The sequence below is a fragment of the Balaenoptera musculus genome, chromosome 10, assembly GCF_009873245.2.
Source record: "Balaenoptera musculus isolate JJ_BM4_2016_0621 chromosome 10, mBalMus1.pri.v3, whole genome shotgun sequence".
NCBI classification, from domain to species: domain Eukaryota; kingdom Metazoa; phylum Chordata; class Mammalia; order Artiodactyla; family Balaenopteridae; genus Balaenoptera; species Balaenoptera musculus.
In genome coordinates, this window is record NC_045794.1 from 40,175,689 (window position 1) to 40,200,572 (window position 24,884).

General features: G+C 50.0%; 1 protein-coding gene across 1 annotated transcript in view; it reads right to left on the reverse strand.

Annotated features, from left to right (window-relative positions):
- The window catches only part of FAIM2 (Fas apoptotic inhibitory molecule 2), a 33,602-nt gene extending 26,952 nt beyond the window's left edge, over positions 1–6,650 (reverse strand). The window contains exons 1-3 of the mRNA XM_036867058.1: positions 6,478–6,650; positions 3,008–3,203; positions 213–316 (exon numbers count right to left, since the gene is read on the reverse strand). Of these exons, the coding sequence (XP_036722953.1) occupies positions 213–316; positions 3,008–3,203; positions 6,478–6,492 (315 nt within the window). The 5' untranslated portion in view covers positions 6,493–6,650. The remainder of the gene's footprint in view (positions 1–212; positions 317–3,007; positions 3,204–6,477) is intronic.
- Positions 6,651–24,884: the final 18,234 nt, after the last annotated feature.

Below are 24,884 nucleotides of genomic sequence, written 5' to 3' on the forward strand. Positions count from 1 at the left end.
GAGCCCACACCCATGGGATCTGGAGAGAAGAGACCACGTGTTCAGCCGCAGCAGGGGGCAGTGGGCACCCCAACTTCCCAGTAGGTGCCGTCAGCTGGGATCACAAGGATGGGGAGAGGGATGGCCTCTGGGCAGGAGACTGGGCCAGCGGCTTCTCGAGAGGATCCCCCGACCCAGCTTCCCAGTCTGGGAGAGTTGGGGGAGGCAGTTACCTTTCTGATGAAGACTCTGCGAACGTTCTGGTCGTCCCAACTGAAGGTGGTGAAGAGCTCATGGTCTCCAGTGGGGAAACCACTCTCATAGCTAGAGCTGCTGCCTGGGTGGGCAGGGGGAGGGCCATGAGCGCTCCCACACACATAAACCCCACCCCCAACAGCTCAGAGCTACCTTTCGTCAGACTGGTTTTCCAGACCAGGCAAAGCCCTTCTCTCCAGCCCCAGTCTCAAACCTCTTCCTGCCCCACCCCATCCCATCCCACAGAGATCCCAGATCTCTCCCAGGTTGCCCCTCACCTTTCCTGTTCCGAGTCTGAGAAGGAACTGTCATCTCCCCTTCCCACCCCAAGCGGGGGCTCCCTGGGGCCCAAGCTCTGCCATACAAATGTGGCCCTTCCCCCTTGTGCCCCCCATCCCCCTTCCTGGACATTCTGGCTCCCTTGTGGCTGAGAATCAGAGAAGGACAGCCACTTCCCCGGGGCTACCTCACACATCCCAGAGTCAAAGGTCCTACCCCGGCTTGCTCTGAGGCCCCGGGGGTGGGAACTGGGGACTCGTTGGTGGGGTGGACCTTCTGGTGCTCCAACTGGGAACCAGAGATGTGGGGAGGCTGGAGGGGAAATAGAGCCAGGACAAGGGCAAGAAGTGGCGTGTGGGTGTGGGTGAAGTTTGGGGGCCTGGTCCCAGAACTCAGGCTTTCGGAAGGGCATGGGCTCTGTAAGCAAACACGTGGATCCCTCCCCAAGACTGACTAGCTGTGTGACCTTGAGCAAGTCACCAGCCTTCTTTGTCTCTTCTGTGATATGGGTTGGTGATACCCACCTCATGGGGATGAAATGAGATAAAAGTGAAAGCTCTGTGCCTGATGCTGACGACACCACCCTCTCTCTTTCATCCCTCGTCTGGGTCATTCCTAAGGCCTCAGATGTGTCCACTCTGCTCTCCACCATCCCTGCCAGTTCTCCATGACCTTCCCCTCCACAGCAATAGCCTGTCTTGGTCTTTCAAATCTGACCTCGGCACTGTCCTGCTTCAAACTCTTTGATGGCTCCTCACTGCCTTTTACTCAAGTTCAAGTTCCTTAACAAAGCCTCCTCAGCCTCCCACGAGCCCTCCAGCCCCACTGCACACTACTCCCTTCTACTTTCCTCCAGCCTGACTATATTTTTTTCAGCAATGTGCTCTCTTGCCTCTGGGCCCCTGCACATTCTTTCTTTCAGCCTTGGACACTCATTTTCCCACCTCTTCACCAAGCTAATACATGCCATCCTTCAGGACTCCCCTCATGGATACCCCTTCCTCCAGGAAGTCTTCTCTGACTGTCAGGCGGGTTAGCTGAACTGCCAAGGCCTCCATCAGTGCCTTTCACCATGTGGTAATCATCCATTTACTTGTCTACACTGTCAGCTCTGTGAGGGAAGGGCTTGCAAATCAATGCATCCCCAGAAATTAACTCAGTGCCAGACACAGTGCCTGGTGCACGCTTAGTAAATGTTTGTCACATGCTGACTGAAATGAGCTGCCTTCCTCTGCCCTGACAGTTCATTGGAAAACATTCCTTAAGGCAGCCAGTCCTGGCAACCAGGATATGGGAAATGAGGAAGGGGGAGGGAGGTGGACCCACTGCCAACCTGGGGCTTGGAGACCCTAAACCTCTTATCCTTCACTCCTTCACATTCTGTCCACGTCCTCCACCAAAGCCCAAATGGCCAGGCCACAGAGGGGGAGAAAAGGAGAGAAAAAGCAGTCCTGTGGGTGTCAGGGGCAGGAGGAAGGGCTCCCATGAACACCAGACCTTCAAAGGCCCTCCAGTAGGTCACGGTGGGGTGGGTCTGCTTGGGTTTGGGCCGAGGGGCTTTGTGGTGGGAGGTGTGGACCATAGTGGCCGCTCCTTGTGAGTAGAGACTGTCTGAGGCATTGTCCCCGGGATGCCTTCTAGAATTCTGCTGGGGGTGGGGGTGGGGTGACAAGGTGGGGGAGGGGGTCGAGGGGCTGCTGAGGGAGGCCGAAGGGGTTGAGGAAGACTTCCCTGCAGCTTGCGGGAGCTGTACGTTCCCAGCCCTGAGGCAAAGCTCCCACAGGCTGCCACACCCAACAGAGGGGCCCCCACCGGCCGCGATTCTTAGTCTGCAAGGAGCTGGTGTCAGCCAGGGCGGGTCGGCCTAGGAACTGTGCCTGGCCGTGAGGGACGCTAAGGCTGGCATCCACACACCTTCCCCACATCGTGCTCTCCCGCCCCCAGTTAAGGCCTGGGGGAGGGTAGAGAGACAAAGAGAGTGATGGGTGAAGTGGATCCTCAGGCCCCCGCCCTAAACAACCCTGGGGCCTCCAGGGGGACAGGTTTCAGATCAGCCAGCATGTCAGCAAACTGTACCCACACTCCCAGGGAGCCAGCCCCAGCTGAGGCCACAGTTAGCTGTAGCCTCGTACTACTCCTTCCTGTGTCCACTCTGACCTCTCTCACTCCCTCTCTGCATCCCTTTCTTCTAGACCAGCCCCTGGTTTTTCTCCCCCATCTGTCCCCTCTTTTTGCCCTAGCTTGGTGACTTGTAAAAGCCCCTCTTCCCCATCCAAGAGAACTATGACTGCAGAAACTGTATCACTCCTTCTTCACGGAGCTCTCCTTGCCCTACCCTCAGAACAGTCCTCCAAATCCCAAGCCTTTGACATCAGAGCCTCATACAACAACCACACAGTGTGTCTATTTCTGGGCAACTTCTTCCTACGCAGGTTTTCCATCTGGGCCCACCACTCCCCCTGATGCTTCAGCCTCCAGGAGCTGAGAGACTTACTAGGGTCCACATAGGCCCAGCTGGGGTGGAGAGGCACAGCCGAGGGGGCTGGCGGGAAGACTCCTGCCTTCAGCCCCTCCCCAGAGGTGGCCTCCTCGTAGGAGGGTGGGGCCGAAGGCACTGCTGGGGCCTCCTTCTTCTCACCATTCGCCTGCTGCTGCCCCTCTGTCCCGGGGGCCTTGTTAGCCACAGAGAGCTGTGGAGTAGAGGCAGAGAGAGACAGTCACCGGGGAGAGGGCACCTTCTAAGTCCTCTTCCCCAGCCCCTCAATTTCTGGAACTTCCATGGGTACTTTCTCACCTGCACTAGGAACGGCGGTGGTGCAGACAAGAATCTCCCTATTTTATGTGGGGTATATATACAATGGAATATTATTCAGTCTTAAAAAGGAAGGAATTCCTGTCATTTGCAACAACATGTTTGAACCTGGAGGACATCATGCTAAGTGAAATAAGCCAGACACAGAAAGACAAAAACTGCAGGATCTCACTTGTATGTGGAATCTAAAATTGTCGAACTCGTAGAAGCACAGAGTAGAATGGTGGTTGCCAGGGTCTGGGGGGTGGGGGGAATGGGGAGATACTGGTCAAAGGGCACAAAGTTTCACTTACGCATGATGAAAAAGATCTGGAGATCTAATTACAGCCTGGTGACTATAGTTAACAATACTGTATTGTGTACTTGAAATTTGCTGAGAGGGTAGATCATAAGTGTTCTTGCCACACACACACACACAGAAGGTAACTGTGTGAAGTGATGGATGTGTTAACTAGCTTGATTGTGGTCATCATTCCGCAAGTTATATGTATATCAAAATATCACACACCTTAGATATATACAATTTCTATTTGTCAATTATACCCCAATAAATCTGGAAAAAAAAGAATCTCCCTATTTTACAGATGGGAGAACTGAGCTCCAGGGGAGTCAGGGCTGGCCAGGGGCACACACTGGAGCTGGCATAAGAACTGAGGAAGGAAAAAATTCTTAGGAGAGCCCACCATTGGTGGTCACTGTCCCCGGGGCAGGGACTGGCGCCATATGGTTCCACCTTTTCCCTGGGGTCCAGGGAAGGGCCTGGCACAGAGTAGTAGGCCCTTAAAAGTATTACTGAATGGAAGGTCCTCTTATTGAATCTCCCTGCTACCTTGCTCGTTGTATTTTGATCCCTGTTTTTAAATGAAGGAACTGAGGATCAGAGAGGAAGAATGACTCAGAGCCACACATGGCCCACCGGGCTGCAGAGCCCAGGCACCGTCCACTGGGACTGGCCTCCTTCTGCTGGGCTGCAGATGACCAAGGAGGGTGGGGATGGGAGAGCAGGGAAACAGAAAGGGGAGAGGAGATGGAAAAAAGAGGAAGAGGGGGACTTCCCTGGCAGTCCAGTGGTTAAGACGCCATGCTTCTACTGCAGGGGGCACGGGTTCAATCCCTGGTAAGGGAACTAAGATCCCGCATGCTGTGGGCGGCGCAGACAAAAAAAAAAAAAAAAGAGGAAGAGGAATGGGGGCTGCAGGGGAGCGGAGGGGCAAGAGGCTCCTGGCTAAGAGTCCATTTTGGCCTCATGCTACTGGAACCTCAGCCTCTCCCTCAAACCAGAACAGAATCAGACTGTCACTGATGGAAGGGAAAGCACCTCCTCATTCAGCCCCTTCCTTCATCTTACAGATTAGGAAACTGAGGCCCAGTGGGAAATATCCCATGGCAGGTTGAAAATTCAAGTCTGTTTACACTCAGATATGGTCCCGGTTCCACAATGTGCAAGTTTAGCTTTGGTGAGAAGATAGGGGCTGGGAGGGCCCGAATGATGCCACCAGGGAAGGGAAGATTGGGGAGGCGGGGATGGTATGAAAACTGAAACGTCACCAAAAGGACTGAACCTCAGAAAACAAACGGGATTTAGGTCTGGTTCCAAAAAGAATGAGTTAAACCTGCAGGGCCACTGAGGAAGGCTGCAAAGTTCCTTCTTTGCGGGCAGCGTCTAGCTGAGGCAGCCCAGAGATGGACGAGCACCGGAAGGTTCCTGCTTCCATCCAGCCCTGAGGATGACTGAACTGGAGGGGTCTTTTCCATCATCAGAAAGCCTGGGAGCAAGCTGGGGGTGAGGGGCAGAGGAGGCAGGGGCAATACATTCACCTCAAGACAGGAAGCAGCGTCAGCAAAGTGACTGGTGGAGGTGGAGGTGGGAAATGGAGGGAGAGAATCCGCAGAGCGGGGAGCTCTTCATTTTCACCATGGTGAACCCCACCCCTGCGTCCTTAGGGAAGGGCCTCAGAACCCAGGCCTGTGGGAGTAGGGCCAGGGCTCATCCCTCCTACTCCCCAACCCCCTTCATCACCCAGATCAGAAGGGTCATGTCCAGGAGAATCCATTTCAGTCCACTGGAACCAAGGTTCTCTGAGCCCAGACCCAGGGCTTGTGCCTGGGAAAAGGATTATCACCTCTGACTTCAGCCCGGTGCAGACTGGTCCTCCTCACCAACAACCACCCTGCTGACCCTAGGCCCTGGCCCCCCAACATCCGGCATTACCAAGTGAAGTCTGTCCAAATGGCACGAGGTGGTATCACCCAATGACATCATTTTGAGGCCTGATGAGCTTAAAAAACAGTGAAAGGAGTGTCTGAGAGCCCAGGAAAGATGCCATTGGCTCTGAGGCTCATCTCTGAGAAAAGAAGGGGGAGTGGAGGGGAGGCCCTTCTTCTGTTTTCTCTGCCCAATCCTTAGCACCCCCAAGCAGAGGGCCAGAGGACCCTCCTTCTTTGCCCCAGGCCCTGGTGGTTGTATAATTCCACAGGCTATTGATGTTACATAACCCTACTAGGCCAGCCAAGTCTCTGCCCCAGCCCCTCCCCTACACTTCAGGCCTAAAACAGGAACAAAAAGAGAAGATGTTTTATCCGGTCCCATTCAGTCCTACGTCTGGCCAAAGCCAAAACAAAAATTAGAACATCCTGAAGCAGGGTTGCCATAGTAACCCCCCAACCACAGGGGCTGTATCCAGATATGGAATAACGACAGGGAGTTGGGTGGGGGGTGTTCTGTGAAGGGTGTAAAAGATGAGTATAATATGGTTGGGGTTGGGATTGGACAGAGTGGGGGATGCCCCATAGGGACTGCCCCTCAGGGCTCACCCTGGGGATGCGCGCACACACACACACACACACACACACACCAGCCGCCTAAGCTGACTCCTTAAGGGGATGTGGGCGTCTGTGAAGGCTCTTGTGATGCCAAAGCAATTGGTGGAATGTAGATGGGAGGAGAGGTGAGCCTGGTGGGCAGGAAGAGGCCACAACCCATTCCTTGAAACAGGCTTTTTGGGCCTCTGACTTCAGCAAGGACCACGCAGGACCTTCGCATAAGAGCCAAGGGAGGATGCTTACAGTGGTCCTGAGAGTTTGCTTAGGATGACAGGGAGGTGGGGGAACCAGAGGATGGAGGATGATGCAGGTGGGGGAGATGCCGGTACCTTTCCCTGTGTCATGGTGCCGTCTCTCCGGGAAGGGGTCCCTGAGGCAGGGGCGGCCGCTTGGGTCACCGCAGCCTGCCTGCGTCTCTTCCTTCCTCCGCGTGGGTTCTAGCAACATCCACTGCAGCCGGGCCAGGAGGACCGGAGCGTACCATCCAGGCGCAGGGAGGGGGGCGGGAGATGGGGGGAGGAGCGGGCCAGGGCGGGCCTGGAGGCTGCGGCGGAGGCCTCTGCGGATTTGCAAGCGGAAGAGGAGGAGGCGGCGCACAGCCCTTTCCTCCCGCCCCCTCCTTCCTGGTATCCTTACCCCTCAGGGACCAGGCAGCTCTGCGCTGCGGAACTGCCCAAGTGGATGGGTCCAAGCGGGCGGGAGGAGGCGCCGGGAGTCCGTGACACCCGACCAGCTGATGCTGCCTGCCTGTAACTGGAACTGGGTGTCGGGGCCTTATCTCTCCACCATCTTTGCCGCTGACAGGCTCCGTTGTACCTCTGCCTGTTTCCCCTCCCTCTTTGGATGCGGCCCTGGTTTCCCCATCACCACCTCGCCTCTCATCATCTCTATTTCGTCATTCACGCTGGAGTCTCCGATTCACGGAGAAGTCTCCGATGTCTTGTCTACCCTACCGGCTTCTAAAAGGCCCCCTGGGCCCTAAGTTCCTGTGGGCCTTTGGGCAAGCCATGTGGGCATCTCTCCTTGCCTCCCTTTTCCCACCTGTGAAATGGGAGCAAGAGGCCCCTCCCTACCTTGTCACAGAGACATGGGGCTGGGAGGATGCAGCTTCTATTTTTTTCAACCCTGCTGGCACATTTTACCAGATCTTTCTGGAGAGGCCTCTAGGTCTGTCTCAAAACCTCTCCAACCCCCTACACTGCTCCCTTTTTGCCTCCATTCTCAGCCTCCGTCACCCCTGTAACCATCTCCTCCCCATTCCAGAGCCTGTCCCACCCCCTTTCCCAGTCTTATCCTTGGGACTCGGCCATCACCGGGCCTTGTTTTCTGCAGTTGATGCAGTGTTACTGTGGGATTTGCAATCTCAAGAGCTGGGCTCGAGTCCCAATTTAGTCACCCACTGGCCGTGTGACTTTGACAAAGCCTTAACCTCTCTGAGCTGCAGCATCTCCTATGGAAAGGAGGGTAACAGCGGAGCTCTGTCCATCCTAGATTTACTGTGAGACACAGGGGTTATGATGGTGGAAGCACACTGAAGACCACAAAGGGTTGTGAGTATTTGAGTTATTATTATTTGAGGAATCTCCTGGAGCTGCCCCAGGGTGAGGACACAGAGATCTACCTAAAAGAAGGATCTGAACCTTGTAGGATGGGATGAGAAACCAAGATCTGGTGCAGGTGGGGGTGGCCCCCTACCTTCTGCTTCCCTGTCATCTCCCAGGTGGACCCACCTAATGGCTGGTGAGATAGCAGGGCCCTGGGCCAGCAGGTAAATTGCTGAAGTCTTTTTATCACCTCTACTCACCTGGTATCTCCCACTCCATAACCACCAACTTCCAACACACTTGCTTAAACCTGGGCCTCCCTGTGCAGATGCTCTGTCAGTCCCCGCACACCCAAGCCCTTCCCCACCCCCTCCCCATCCCATCACTTTCCTCCCCAAGCCCTTCTCCTTGACCCCTTCCTCCCACAAGCTGCTCCCTGGCCCTGGCACTGCTGCTGAAGCTCTGCCCAGCATTCCAGGTTCTGGCCTTCCCCTCCCTCTCCGCATCTGTGTTCTGGAGCATTTTCCTTCTCCTGTTTGGCAGCTCAAGTGCCGTCTCCTCCAGGAAGCCTCCTTGGTCCCTAGTGTGGGTTAGATGCACTCTTCTGTACTTTCATAGCGCCCTGACATAGCACCTGTCACCGTGGCACGGTGGAGTTTGTCTGTTTCCCCGTTAGACTCTAAGAGATCCTGTCTGTAGCAGTTTTTGTGTTGGCAGGACTGAGGACAGTGCCAGGCATGTGGAATGAATGAATCCTATTACTGTTACCCAGACGTGCAGTGTTACACAGAGCCTGAATTTATGTAGGCCTTGGCATTTTCCTGTGTTTGTGACTCTTGCTTACTCCTTCTCTCCCCATTCCCTCTGCTCCAGCCACGCAGGCTCCTTGGCTGTTCCTAGACTGGGCCAAGCGTAGCTCAAGGCCTTTGCACTTGCTGTGTCCTCTGCCTGAGATATCTACACGTCGCTGCATGGCTCACTCCCCCACTTACTTCACTGCTCTGCTCAGACTTCACCTTACTGGGGGGTGGGGAGGGGGGCTTCCTGATCCTATAAAAGTAGCCGTGCCACCAATGTAACCCCACCCAGCTCACTGGACAGTCCCTTTTTCCTGACTCAGCTTTATTTTTTTCCATGACAATTGTCACCTATGACATATAATTTTTTTTAACATCTTTATTGGAGTATAATTGCTTTACAATGGTGTGTTAGTTTCTGCTTTATAACAGAGTGAATCAGCTATACATATACATATATCCCCATATCTCCTCCCTCTTGCATCTCCCTCCCACCCTCCCTATCCCACCCCTCTAGGTGGTCACAAAGCACCGAGCTGATCTCCCTGTGCTATGCAGCTGCTTCCCGCTAGCTATCTATTTTACATTTGGTAGTGTATATATCTGACATATAATTTTTGTTTAGTTTTTTGGTCTCTCTCTCTCTCTCTCTCTCCCCCCCATCAACTATATGAGAGGACACATTTTTGCACTACACCCTTGGGTTAAAATAGTGCCTGGCATGGATGTAATGGGTGCTTGGTAAATGTTTGGCTGAGTAAAGGGCAACATTATATACAATCCTTATATTCCTCAGACATTTTGACATTGTCAGTGCTATGGTGTTTCTCAGACGTTGGACTCTATGACCCTGACATCACTTATATGTCCCGTTATGTGGTCTTCAGACATCACCCAGATGTTGGAATGTTTGTCTATCACTTTGCTGGCCTCTGGAGACAGTGAGGTCTGGTTATCAAGAGCACGGACTTCAGAGTCAGGTAGCCTCAGTTCTGATTCCAGCTTCTCTACTTGAAGGCTGTATGACTCCAGACAAGTTAGTTCCCCTCTCAGAGCCTCAGTTTCCTCATTTATAAAATGGGGGATAGTGATAGTACTGACTTCACAAGGCTGCAGAGAGGTTTAAATGATAATATATATGAAGGGCTTCACACAGTGACCAGCACATAATAAGCTCTCAGCATAAGTGAGCTATTAGCCTTAGGGGTTCCACAAATGTCGTTTAATGAAATAATTAATTTCCACCCTCATAAAGCAGCTTGGCTCCACTGTTATTCATTCATCACGTGTGTCGTGCCTATCTCTGTGCGACACACTGTGGTAGATGCTCTGGTGGTTCAAAGAGGAATCAGACCTGCAGCCTTTCCTCAAGGAAGAACGATCCATCACACATTCAGAACTCACCCCCGTGCAGTGCCGGGGCCAGAACCGGTGCCGTCAGGGAGGTTAGAAGACAGGGTGCCTGAGGGGAGCCGGGAACAGTGAGGGGCTCCCCAGAGGAGTTGGGAGCTCGTTGGGATCACATCCTTGAATCCCTAGCCCAGGGAATTGGCTTTATTCTGTTAGCATGAAGTAGGGAAATGGGGCTGGGGGAGAAGGGGCAGGTTTCAAGGTTTTTTGAGCAGGGCATGCTCCAGAAAGACCACACTGCTGGAGTCACTTTTGTCATTAAAGCATTTTCTTAAACGAGAAGGGCAGAAGGATGCATCTGTGAGCAACACGTGGGAGGGACTGAATGAGGAAGAGACTGGAGGTGCAGAGACAAGCAAGGAGACTTCGGGAGAGTTCCCGTGAGGGGCGCTCAGAGCCCAGACTTGAGAGCAGGCTGCCTGGGGTCAAGTCCAGGCGCTGGGTAAAATGCTTCACTTCTCTGTGCCTCAGTTTCCTCTTCTGTGAAATGAAGGTTATGAGTTAGTATTGGTAAAGCACTCAGAACAGGACTAGGCGTATAACAAGTGCTCCATGTGTGTCTGGTAATTTTAAAGTGAGGCAAACAATCCAGGGGCAGAAAAGATGGAGAGAGGCAATCGGCTTGGGGCAGGATTGACAGGACTTGAGAAGAGGCTGGACATAGATAAGGGGTGAAGGGACATCAGAAGAGATGGGGGCTGAGTCTCGGGGCGAATGGTGCCGTTATGAGAAGGGAGGAAGGTGCTGATGTGCTCAGATGGGGTCAGGTTGAGTTTGTGGCGCCCGTGGGACATCCAGGTGGAGAAGTCCCGTAGGCAGTCGTCAAGAGGTCCAGGCAGGGCCTTACGCAGCTCAGGGGGCAGCATGCACTGGATTCTAGGGGAACACCACTGCCCCTTCTGCCCGGGAGCCCAGCCCTGGGGCCTCACGGAGTCGAGCAATATGGGTGCCGGGGACTGAATGGCCACTGGCCATTATCAGAATGTGGGCAGTGGCTGAATCACAGAGTATGTGAGGACATCCCTGGAGAGCGAGGCCAAGGAGGGAAGGGGGGTCGAGCAGGCCTGGAGCAGCAACTGGGGGATGGGGGAGATGGAAGGAAGTTCTTTCCTGCCTCCAGAATCCCCGTCACCGTCTTCAGCCACCAAGCGGAGGTGGGAGTGGAGAGATTCGAAGACCAGGCCTCAGTGTCTTCAGGGCTGCTCCTCGGGCAGGGGAGCAAGGGGGGGTCCAGCTGTTTCCTTTCTTTCCCTTCAGGCTCACACTGTGGCGGCCCATCCCGATCCTTGTCCTGCTGTGGTTGCCAGCTAGCTCTGTTTGGGGCAGGTGCCAGGGGAGGAGGCCGATGGTGTGGACAGAGGCGTCACTTCTCATTTTACAGCCGTAGAAGAGAAAGGCTAAAGAGGGTGAGTGACTAACCCAAAGTTACATGACATGTTGGGGGCCAAGCCAAGGTAAGAGGAATGAATGTACCCCAGCAGGGGACCATCAGCCCAAGAGTGATTCAGTGGCAACACTTAGACGGGGTGAGGGGGAGGAGTTGGGCGTTCCCAGCCTTCCTAGGTGGGCAGAATCAGAGCTAGCCAGTCACCTCTCCCCAGACCCTCCCCCTATCCCCCATACACTCAAGCCTGCACACCCAGCTTGCAGCAGCGCCTGCGCCCGAGGGTGAAGAGAGAACCGCAGAGGCAGGGTCTAGAGCCCAGTGGTTCGCAGTGGGCAGATTTCAGGCTGGGCTGCAAGAGGTGGTGGTCCGGGCCAGCTCTGGCGTACCAATGCACCCCCTGTGTATACCTGGGCCTCAGCTGTGGTTGCCTCCCACAGATTTCGAAGCCTGTCACTGCCCTGCAGGTCCCTGGCCCCCTACCCCTCTCATTGCTATCCTTACAGGCCCTTTCTACCTCCCCTCCCCCCCCATCCCTACAGCAAAGAGCCCTACATCCTGTCCTGGCCAGTCATAACCTGGTTGCACAACCCCTCTGTGCTGGGGTGTCCATTCCTGCCTTCCCCTCCCCTCACCCCGGGACACACTGCCTCCCCAGATACGGTCTCCGAAGCTCAGGGACACGAAATCTTTGGCAAGCACCAACACCCTGAATCACCCTTCTTCCAAGCTGCAAGCGTGGCTTATGGAGTGAAACCGTATTCTTGCTGCTCTTGAGTGCCTTGAGAAGTCATTCCTTCCCCTGGGTCTTGGTGTGGGCGCCCGCCCTCCCTGATTCCCCGGGATGGTCACAGGTTGTACAATCACTTGTTGTGTTCCGTGTGCTGCGCGTGTGCATTTCTGCTTCTCCACCAGACGGAAAGCTCCTTAAAGGTAGGACTGTGTTATCTTGATCCTTTCAGCACCCACCCCATCTCTTCCACCTGCTAGAGTTCAGTGGTGAAGAATACAGGTTTTGGATCCAGGTCCATCTGGGCGCAAATTCTGACCTTGCCACTTATCACATGAGTGACCTTAGGCAAGTCATTAAACCTCTCGGAGCTTAGTAATGGACATCCATTAATTAATTCACTCATCCAACCAATATTTACTGAGGGCCTACTACATCTCAAGCACTCATATATATATAGCAGCGAAGACAAAAGATGCAATTCTCAGCCCTGCGGGGTTTACTTCTTAGTGGGGAATATTAGTGCTTATCTCATAGGGAGATTGTGAGGACTCGATGAGCCGCCATATGGAAAAGGCTTAGCACAGTGCCTGACACAGTAGGCATGACACACAGGAGCTGTTGTTGTGAACATGCATTCAAGACGATTTACCGAGAACTTACTGTGAGCCAGCTCCGTGCTGGGTGTCAGGGAGACATAGGTGCAGAACACCCATCCGTGCCCTCAAGGAACTCACAGTCTAACACACCTACTATGTAACAATGGGCACCATCTCCATCATTGTTCAGAAGCCTGTAACCAACACCGGCTTATATTGCATACCACAAAGAACCATAAAGTTCTAGAATGTCAGGTACAGCAGAGACTGCTGTTTGTCCCCCAATATCCTTCAGACAAAGCCATGCATGATTGATGGTTATCAACACTATGGTTTGGGGAGGTTCAGAAAGAGGTGTGATTATATTTGGTTGGGAGATCAGAAGGGATTGGGAGAGGTGGCTTTTCAACTGCATCTGGAACAAAAAAGTAGAATTTAATAGACAGAGACCGTGGTGGCAGAAATAGGAAGGGAGGCCCTTCAGCAGAGGAGAATGGCACACAAAGGCATGGAGAAAGGAAAATGTGAGGCACCAATTTTGTGTTAATCCCAAGATGGCCTAGCCTAGGGTGAGGTTGGAGGCTGATCTAGGGAAGGCAGCCGTATTCACAGGCACAAGGACAACTTCCCAAGAGGTGGGGTTTGACGGACCCCCGTCCCAGCCTGCCCTTGGCCAAGAGGACACCAGGCTCAATATTCCACCATTAGAAATTCATTTCTTGGGGCTTCCCTGGTGACGCAGTGGTTGGGAGTCCTCCTGCCGATGCAGGGCACACGGGTTCGATCCCTGGTCCGGGAAGATCCCATATGCCGTGGAGCGGCTAGGCCCGTGAGCCACAACTGCTGAAGCCCACTTGCCTGGAGCCCGTGCTCCGCAACGGGGGAGGCCGCCGCAGTGAGAAGCCCACGCACTGCAACAAAGACCCAACGCAGCCAAAAATAAATAAATAAGATAAATAAATTAAAAAAAAAAAAAAAGAAAAAGAAATTCATTTCTTTTGGTAAGCATTCAGCCTCCAGGAGGTTGCTAGCAGGAGGCAAATCATCCCCACAGGAATAACATGGAAAGATGGTTCTGGGCCATGAGAGGAATGGTGGGGAAAAGAGACCTAGGAACAGTGGAGAACAGGGTGATGTGACTGGGGGAATAATAATAATAGCTAACTCTTGTTGAGCACTTAAATGCTAGGCACTGAGCTAAGTGTGCTACATGGATTGTTTCATTTAGTCCTTGACAACAGAAGTAGGTCCTCTTATCTCCATTTTACAGATGAGGAAACTGAGACTTGGAGAGGTGAAGTGACTTGCCCAAGGTCTCCCACAGCTGGCAGTCAGCAGCCAGACCCCAGAGACCAGCTCTCAGCCACATGGGGTCCTGCCTCAGATACTGGTTTTCTAACCAGTTAGATGGGGTTAGTGGCAGCTCCTCCACTGAGCCAAAAGTAAAGCTCCCTGAGTGGTGTGACATGCTGTAGGTCTTCACATGTGCCGTGTCCCTTCCCTTTCTCCTGAGTGGAAAGCTCTGTTTCATGAGCCAGGAGCCTCGTAAATATTTCAGTGGTGTCTGTGTGGTCGAGGCTGTGCAGCCTGTTCTCTGCAGCGCTTGTGATAGTGAGGTCTGGGAGATGTCCCAGGCCTGCTGCAAGTATTTGATCAGCCTCAGTTAAAAAAAAAAAAAAAAAAAAGACCTGTTCCTGGAACAGCTGACAGAGATGATAGTCACTAGCGCAAGACAGATCTGCAGACTTTTTCTGGAGAGAGTCAAGAGCATGAGCCGGCCCAGGGTCCCGTTTCCCAAGCTGGGTCCCATTTCCCAAGCAGGGTCCCATTTCCCAGGCTGTCTGGCTGCCAAGCCCGACAGCCAGCCGTGGGCTTCTCCTTCCAACCCAGACACTGTGCCGAGGGCTCTGTCGCACTTGGGGGAAGGGCTGCAGCGAGCCCAGAAAAGAAAACAAGGGGCACAGGTGGTGCCCCTACAGCAGGGGTGGAAGCTAGAATTGAGGGCAAGTTGACCTGGGTCAGTGCCTCTGGAGCACTTTGACTTCTTTTTAAAAAAAAAAAAAAAAAACTTTGTTGGGGTAAGAACACTTAACATGAGATCTACCTTCTTAACCAATTTTTAAGGGTACAATCCAGTGTTGTTAGCTGTAGGCACAATATTATATAGGGGATGTCTAGAACTTATTCATCTTGCATAACTGAAACTTGGTACTCATTAAATAGCAACTCTCCACTGCCCGCTTCCCCCACCTCCTGGCAGCCGCCATTCGACTCTCTGCTTCTGTGAGTTTGACTTTTAGATACCTCACAAAAGGGAATCATGCGGCATCTCTCCTTCTGCAATTGGCTTGTTTCATTTACCATAATGTCCTCAAGTTTCATCTATGTTGTCACATATAGCAGAATTTCCTTCTTTTTAAGGTCGAATCATACTTTACTATATATATATATATATATATATCGCATTTTCTCTGTCCATTTATGCGTGGATGGACATTTAGGTTGTTTCCACATCTTGGCTATTGTGAATAAAGCTGTAATGAACGTGGGAGTCTAAATATCTCTTTGAGATCCTAATTTCAATTTTGGATAAACACCCAGAAGTGGGATTGCTGGATCATATGGTAGTTCTAGTTTTAATTTTTTGAGGAATTGCCATTCTGTTTCCATAGTGGCTGCACCATTTTACATTCCATTCCTCCCAACAGTGTACAAGGGTTCCAGGTCCTCAACATCCTAACCAACATTTGTTATCAAGTTGTTTTTTTAAATAATAGCCCTCCTAACAGGTGTGATGTGGTATCTCATTGTATTTTTGATTTGCATTTCCCTGATGATTAGTGATATTGAGTATATTTTCATATGCTTTTTGGCCATTTGTATGTCTTCTTTGGAGAAATGTAAATGTCTATTCAATTCCTTTGCCTATTTAAAAAATTTTTTTATTGAAGTATAGTTGATTTACAATGTTGTGTTATTTTCTGCTGTACAGCAAAATGAATCGGTTATACATATACATATATCTACTATTTTTTAGATTCTTTTCCCATATAGGTCATTACAGAGTATTGAGTAGAGTTCCCTATGCTATACGGTAGGTTCTTATTAGTTATCTATTTTATATATAGTAGTGTGTATATGTCAATCCCAATCTCCCAATTTATCCCTCCCCCCGCTTCCCCCCTTACTTTTGCCTATTTTTTAATCAAGGTTATCTGGGGCTTTTTTGCTATTGAGACAGTATGAAAAGCGAATGTAAAATATCTTATTCATAAACTTTTATACTGACTACATATTGAAGTGATAATATTTTAGGTATATTGGGTTAAGTAAAATATGAAAGTTAATTCTACTTGCTCTTTTTGCTTTTTTCATGTGGGTATTAAAACAATTTAAGTTACAAATGTGGGACTTCCCTGGTGGTCTAGTGGTTGAGAATCCGCCTTCCAATGCAAGGAACGCGGGTTCGATCTCTAGTCAGGGAGCTAGGATCCCACATGCCATGGGGCAACTAAGCCTGCGCGTCACAACTACAGAGCCCATGCTCTCTGGAGCCCACGCACCAGAACTAGAGAGAAGCCGGTGCACCGTAACAAAAGATCAACGAAGGTCCTGCGTGCTGCAACGAAGACCCGACGCAGCCAAAAATAATTAAATAAATGAATGAATGAATGAATGAATAAATAAATAAATAAATAAATAAATTTGGGCTGCATCGGGTCTTCGTTGCTGCGCGCGGGCTTTCTCTAGTTGCGGCGAGCGGGGGCTACTCTTCGTTGCGGTGCGCGGGCTTCTCACTGCGGTGGCTTCTCTTGTTGCGGAGCACGGGCTCTAGGCACACGGGCTTCAGCAGTTGTGGCACACGGGCTCTAGAGCGCAGGCTCAGTTGTGGTGCACGGGCTTAGTTGCTCTGCGGCACGTGGGATCTTCCCGGACCAGGGCTCGAACCTGTGTCCCCTGCATTGGCAGGCGATTCTTAACCACTGCCCCACCAGGGAAGCCCAAATAAATTTTTTTTAAGTTAAAAAAAAAAAACCTTACAAACGTGCATTTGTGTCTCACATATTTCTTTCCATTGAACTGTGCTGATCTAGACTGAACCATTCCCCACTGCCCACTCTTCTGAGGGAAAACCCATGGGGAGAAGTTATGAGGGAGACTCAGATGGAGAGGGATTGTAACATGTTGAGATATGATCCATCCAGACTAGGCTGGAGATGGGGAGGGATGTGCAGGGGGAGAGCTGTGCTGACGAGGCTCCCGGAAGACGGGAGTTTGGAGCAGGTATCTTCTCTTTCACATTCTTATTTCTCTGTTCATATGTCTGCCTCCCTAGAAGACTATGAGCTCCCTGAGATAAATAAGAGCTTGTTTTATTCATCTTCATATCTTCAGTGCCAAGCACAGTGCCTGCCATAGGGTGAGTGCTTGAAAACAGGCATTGCATTAAGGGATGAGGCAAGGGATAGGATGGGGAGAGAATCCAGACAGCAGAGGATGGTGCTGAGATGCTGCCGGGCCCACCTGGGTGGCTACAGCACTTGGAATATTTGGAGATTTTAATTCTTAAATCTTTTAAATTATAATCTCCAGAGAACAGCCAGGCCAAACTCGTATATACTCCTTAGGAGCTGAAGACAACTGGGAACAGCCAGTGAGGACACCCCGAGGTCATTGCATCCAGCCTCCTGCCTCTTTGCTCCCTTCAAGGGAGCAGATTCCTCCCCCTCCTGCAGTCAGCCCTCTAGCCCTGGCCTGGTGCTTCCCCAGGTGTGCACACGTGCCTGGGGTAGAGTTCAGCAGGTTCAGCTACTCCTGTCTGGCACAGCTCTGCCTCCATCTCAAGCCAGGACCCCACCCTTTTGCCCAAGTCATGGATCAGCGCCTTTCTCACACACCTCAAGTCTCGAGGTGGGGTCCAGTTCCCAGGTTCCCACAGCCCCCACCCTCAGCGAGCCTCTTCTGCCCAGCAGCAGGCAAGGTAAGGAGGCAGCAGGATCAGGGAGGGCTTGAGGATACAGAAAGGACCCCAGAGGAGCTCAGAGGGATGGATGATTAGTGCTGCGTGTTGAGAGCAGCCTATTGTGGAACTTAAGCACTGGGGTTCCGGAGCTGGAACGCCTGGGTTTAACTCTCAGCTTCTCCACTTGCTGTGTGTGACCTTGGGCAAGTTAGCTAACCGCTTTAGACCTTAGCTTCCTCACCTCGAAAATGGGCACAATACAGGTCCCCTGCCCACAGGGCGGTTCAGAGATTCCATGACTGAAAACAAATCAAGGACTTAGAACCGTGCCTGGCACACGGTAAACACTCAATGTTAGAAGTAGTCTAGCTCCCTCACTTCACATTTGGGGAAATGAGGCCCAAAGAAGAGTAATAACTAGGCACAGTTAGTGAGACAAAATGGTTTTGTATCATTCAGTTTTTTCTTTTAGTTTTTATTATGGAAATTTTTTAACATACAAAAATGAAGTAATAATATGATGAACTCATTACGAAGTAGGGTACTCATTACCCTATTTCAACGATTATCAGGTCACTGAGTTTCATCTATACCCCCAACATACCCCTGGTGGGTTATTTTTGGCCGCCCGTGCGCAGCATGCAGGATCTTAGTTCCCTAACCAGGGATCAAACCCGCACCCCCTGCAGTGGAAGCGTGGAGTCTTAACCACTGGACGGCCAGGGAAGTCCACCCCTGGGTTCTTTTGAAGCAAATCTCAGCCATTATATCATTTCATCTGTAAACATTTCAGTATGTGTCTCTAAAAGAAAAGGACTTAAAAATAGCCACATTACCATTATTACTAAAATATTCACAATAATATGTCAATATCATCAAATATCCAATCACTGTTCAGATTCTCTAATTGTCTCATTTCTAAAACAATTTGTTTAAATCAGAGTCCAAATAAAGTCTATATATGGCAAATGATTGCTGTCTCTTTTAAACTATAGGTTCCCCCTTTTCCTCTTTTTTTCCACCCCTTACAATATATTTGTTGAAGAAACCAGGTCATTTGTTCTGTAGAGTTTCCCACTGTCTGGAATTTTGTTGCACCCCTCTGTCTAGAGGCTCGATGTGATTCAGGTTCAACATGTGGGACAGTAACCCCGTAGGCGGTGGTGTGTTCTTCTATCGCAGAGACAATGTGAGCAGTGCTGCTGGTCAGTTCTTCCCTCCAGTATTTCATTAGGGGTTGCAGAATAGTGAGATTCCATCTTCCTCCGCATTTAATAGCTAAAACTCTTTTTTTTAAAAATAAATTTATTTATTTATTATTTATTTTTGGCTGTGTTGGGTCTTCGTTGCTGCACGCCGGCTTTCTCTAGTTGTGGCGAGCGGGGGCTACTCTTCGTTGTAGTGTGCAGCTTCTCATTGCTGTGGCTTCTCTTGCTGCAGAGCACGGGCTCTAGGCGCTCGGGCTTCAGTAGTTGTTGCACGCGGGCTCAGTAGTTGTGGCACTCAGGCTCAGTAGTTGTGGCTCGAGGGCTCTAGAGCTCAGGCTCAGTAGTTGTGGCGCATGGGCTTTGTTGCTCCACGGCATGTGGGATCTTCCCAGACCAAGGCTCAAACCCGTGTCCCCTGCATTGGCAGGCGGATTCTTAACCACTGCACCACCAGGGAAGTCCCTAAAATTCTTTTACTAAGAGAAACTTGCCTCTCTCAACTATTTGGTTAACCTGAGTTAACTTTTATAAACTATACAGGAAAAGCAGATCAGTGCTTGATTCTTTTCCCTTTATTCACAGTTTCCAAACTACTGAGTTACTTCCTTAGCATCCCCAAAAGTGATCGATTTTTTAAAAAAATCATGAACTCGTGAATTTAAATATATTTGAAGTGTTTCAAATCATTGCCACTATAGTTAGGATATATTTTAAAACTTGTTGGCTGAAATTTATTGAATGAGGGTAATAAAAATAAAGGTAACCGTGGGAAAACCGAGAGAACGCCAACTCTGGAGGTAAACAACCCAGAGGTGGAATCCTGGCTCTACTATTTACAAGCTTGGTGACCTTGGTGGAGTTACTTAATTTCTCTTTCTATTTCCTCATGCCCCAAAGAGGAAAACGGTTAATAATAACTAATAATTATTGAGTGTTTACCATCTTCCAAGCATAGTGCTAAGTTCTTTAAAGACATAATGGTGGGCTTCCCTGGTGGCGCAGTGGTTGAGAATCTGCCTGCCAATGCAGGGGACACGGGTTCGAGCCCTGGTCTGGGAAGATCCCACATGCCGCGGAGCAGCTGGGCCCGTGAGCCACAATTACTGAGCCTGCGCGTCTGGAGCCTGTGCTCCGCAACAAGAGAGGCCGTGATAGTGAGAGGCCCGCGCACCGCGATGAAGAGTGGCCCCCGCTTGCCACAACTAGAGAAAGCCCTCGCGCAGAAACAAAGACCCAACACAGACATTAAAAAAATAAATTAATTAATTAATTAATTATTTAAAAAAATTTTTAAAAAGACATAATGGCACGTAATCCTCATATCAGCTCCATGAGGTAGGAGCTATTATCATCCCCATTTTAGAGATGAGGAGGAAACTAAAATATGAATTGGTTGAGCAATTTGTCAAGGTTGCACACCTAGAAAGAAGTGGAACAGGGACTTGAACCCAGGGCAGTCTGGCTCCAAAGCACACCGTCATCTGATGGTTATTGCGAAGATCTGAGCTGGTGATGATCATTCATCGTTTGCCTACTGCATGCCAGGCACTTGGCCTGACTCCAAAGCTCACACTCTTAGCCGGTACCCTATTTTCATGGTGTTGGCCTGTGGTTAGTGCATAATTAGTGAGAATTATTGGTGGGTGTAGAAGTAACCACCATGGGAGTGAGGGATGGAGCAAGGAACTAACCAGGAAAAGGGCAGGCCCTGGGAAAGTCAGGGCGAGCAGGCCTATCGTTGCCCCTTGGCACTTCCCCTCAGAAATGGAGCACAGTCAGGTCTGGCACATGGGGAAGGGGGCAAAACTTCTGTTGCAGCTGTGCTCTCTCCCTCCCCAGGCTCCCCCTCAGCTGCTGAGATGCAGGCCTCTTGCCTAAGAATGCAGCTGTTGTTGGTGGGTTCTATGTCCACTGCCGTTATGGTTCTCATCCTAATTGCTTTGTTAATCAGTAAGGGCAGGAATGTTCCCTCTGCTTCCCCAGAGAGGCCTGGGTGGCCCTCAAGTAGTCTTAGAGGACAGTCCAGGTCCTACCTGGCTGGTAGGGAGGGCAGAGATCCTGGGTGCAGCTGGGAGGGGGCAGGTATCAATAAGAACACCAAGAACAGCATTTCCTGAGCACCTGGTATGTGCCAGGTGGAGGCCAGACCCTAAGTTATCCTCAGTGTCCAGAAAATGTGTGTCTTTTTTTTTTTTTTTTTGGCTACACCACTCAGCATGTGGGATGGGATCTTAGTTCCCCGACCAGGAATGGAACCCGCGCCCCCTGCACTGGAAGCACAGAGTCTTAACCACTGGACTGCCAGGGAAGTCCCAGGTGGGTCTTCTTAATATCTCCATTTTGCAGATGAGCAAACTGAGGCTAAGAGAGGTTAAGCAACTTTGCCTGAGGCAGGTGGCAGATCCAGGAATCTAATCCAGGCTGCCCAACTCCATACTGGGTACAGACAGACAAGGAAGCAGGATATTGTGGAGGCAGGCGATGCTGAAGTTCTCTGGGTAGCAAAGGGAGGAGAGCATTCCAGGCAGGAGGAACGGTTTATGAGACGGTGTGGAGGTGTGAAAAGGTATGGCCTGTTCAGGATGGTGATTAGCTCTGTGGCCAGAGTGAAGGGTGTGTAGGGAGGAGGGGCAGCAAATGGAGTGAGGGGGCTGCTGGGGCCAAGGTAGAAACCTCAGGTTCTAGGACAAGGAGCTGGAATTTTGTCCTTGGGCAGGGGGAGGTGTGGGACCATGGGAGGCATTAAGCAAGAGGACTGATGACGGTGATAACTTGGGTTTGCATGGTGATCTGTGGTTTACAAGGAGCTTCTTGAGGTACATTATCAGGTGGAAGCCTCATGTCAATCCTGAGAGCTACCCATTTTGCAGATTAGCAAACAGACTCAGAATAGTTATGAGACATGCTCAGGCCACAAAGCAACTAACAACTTCTTACCAAGAATATGACAGCAAGTAATAAGAACAGATATTCATTGAGCTCCAACTATGTGCTAGGTTTGGGATACATCAGTGAACAAAATACAAGATAAGTAAAATGTCTAGTAGTTAGAGGTGCTGTGGAGAAAACTAGACAGAGAACAAAAGCAGAAGACACTCACTCTGATAACTAATATTCTGAACTGAGAGTTCCCCGCGCTGCACTAGGAGGTGCCCCCAGATGTGCCTGAAGAACTAATAAGGGCCCCAGTGGGGGAGAGTTTGGGGATTGCCGGCTCAGACCCTGACTTCGCTGTGACCTTGAGCAAGGCAGGCCCTCCTTAAACCCGTTGCTAAGTGAGGAGACTGCACCAGAGAAGGGGTTTTTAATGTCAGAAGCCTCGAGGAGCATCTCAAGCTGACTCAGGAGATCCAGGGAAGGGACTCAAGTAGGGGTATTTTAACAAGCTCCACGGGAAACTCTGAAAGCACACCTGATTAGAAACAACTAGATTATCAAGGTCCCTTCCAAATCCAGTTCAATAAATTCAATACAACACATGTTTATTGAGTACCCCCTATGCCAAGCGCTATCCTGCAGCTTTGGGATAAATCAGTGAGCAAAATACAAGATAAATAGGTAAAATTTTCTAGTAGTTAGAGCAGCACCGGCAAAGTACAATGAGGAGTGCTGGTTTGGGGAGGAGTTGTAGCATTCGGTAGTATTAGCAAAGGTGACTTGAAGGAGGCGAGGGAGTAGCTGAGTGCATATCTGGGGAAAGGATACTCTGAGCAGTCAGCAGCTAGAGCAAAGGCCCTGGTACAGCAGTGTGCTTGCAAGGTGGCCACTGTGACTGGAGCCGAGTGGGCGAGAGTTAGGGGTGGGGTGAGGGGAAGGAGACAGTCATGCAATGCTGCTCTAGCGTGTTAAGACATATTCAGCACTTCCCTGAGTATCTTGACTCTGATATTGACCCTGAAGCTGTCCCTGACCTGACCTCTCCCCCAATGAACTTTCATTTTAGGGACCACCCATCACAGTAAATGCCAGAACTGCTAACACCAAAACAGTGTCACTTGTATAGGTACGCATTTTGTATTTTCCCTCCTTAATCCTAAGTGTCTTCAGCCTCGCCTAGTCTTCTGTCCCACCCAAGTATCTGTCCTTCCCCTCCCAACTCCTTTCAGGGCCCCCAGGTATGCGTGGCCTGGAGGCAGGGGAACAGGGCAGGTGGAGAGCATGTGACCAATGTCATTCTTGTTGTCGCAGGGAAGCAGTGGCTTAGGGTACAGCATCCAGGAAAGAGAGGACCCGCATGAATAACTGTCCCTGGAATTACTCACTTTGAGCTTCTGGCTGGGAATCCCAAGATAAATAAGACTGTGCCTGCCTGGGGGTCCCAGCCTGGGGTGGTGGGCTTGGAGGAGTGGAGCTGGGTAGGAAAGGAGATAAACACAGATGCAGAAAATTCTAATGTATATACAATGTATTGTTTCAGATTCTCAAACAAGAGAGGTAAGTGACCACCAGAGTTCAACAGGTCATTATCTACCAGTTGGGGGACCCTGTGTAAATCAATTAACCTCTCCTCTCAGGCCTTGACAGATATCGGGCTCAATACATTTTTAAATAAATGTGCTTCAGTTTCCTTGGATGTTAAATGGGAGTAATAATACTATTGTTGACTGAGGTCTCCCCAAAGCCAGCCTCCACCCACTTCCAAGCTCACTCTGTGGTCTTGCCTCTGACCGTCCCCTCAGCAGCATTTGTACCTCACTCCACTGAGGTGTCGAGTGTGCCACCAAGCCATATCTGTTGAGAGGAAGGTCATACCAGCTTGTGGGTGTGACCTTGACTGCAAAGGCCAGCACATAGCTGATGTAATGGTCATTAAAGTGTTCTACTGGCTGATCAATGGCGAGAGCTGCCAACTTTAGCAAATAAAAATCCAGGACACCCAGTTAAATTTGAATTTCGGGTAAACAACCAAAACAAATTTATTATAAGTATGTCCCACACAATATTTGGGACTGTAGGGGAGGCAAAAATTTACCTCTATCCTCTTAGAGTTTTTTGGCTGGACCTGTGAATTAAACTGCCATAAAACAGATTAACAGGAGAAAAGCATACACATTTCTATAAGTTTTATTTCTATAAGACCCAAAGAAATGGTGAAAACTACTGCCTTTATACTGGATTGAACAAAGAGAGACAATTGTGGAAAAGTAACCAAACTATATGGTGAGGCTAAAGGAAAATAAGAGTTACTTTAACAAGGTCTGTTTGTACAAAAGTCTCTTGACTTTGACAAACCTTAAGAGAATGTATCTTTTTTTCTTGGTACAGGGAGGGAATCTTTCATGTGGGAGTTTTTAATGTCCTGTTTTCAGGAAGAAAAGAGGAGATTAGAACGCCCTTTCCGAATCTGCTGTTTTTCAAGTGCCTTTAGCTCAAAATAATCCTTATGTCAGAGGGGTCTATTTGGAGATGGTGTATTCTGCCACCCTTCAGAGCATATTTGTTATACAAAAATATTATTCATGGGGCTTCCCTGGTGGCGCAGTGGTTGAGAATCTGCCTGCCAATGCAGGGGACACGGGTTCAAGCCCTGGTCTGGGAAGATCCCACATGCCACGGAGTGACTGGGCCCATGAGCCACAACTACTGAGCTTGCGCGTCTGGAGCCTGTGCTCCGCAACAAGAGAGGCCGCGATAGTGAGAGGCCCGTGCACCGCGATGAAGCAACGAAGACCCGATGCAGCCAAAAATAAATAAATAAAAAAAAAATTAAATAAATTTTAAAAAATAAAAAATAAATACAATACAAAAGAGATTTTCACATAATTTGTGTTGACAGTCATTCCAAATTAGACAACCTTCCTTCAGTCATTATAGTTGTTAGTTTTTTATTAACTTAAGTCTGGAGAAACTTCATGAGGCTGGAATTTATCAATATAATTCTCTAAGCAATACTTGGATTCAGAACAAAACCACAAATTTTACGTATCATGTGCAAATAAAATAATGGGATGGCATATGATACCTTACCACTGTCACAAAAAAATTACAAAATGTTTTTATTTCATCATATAAAGTGCTATTCCTTTTATCATGAACATTTCTTTTTTTAAAAAATAAATTTATTTATTTATTTTTGGCTGCATTGGGTCTTTGTTGCTGCG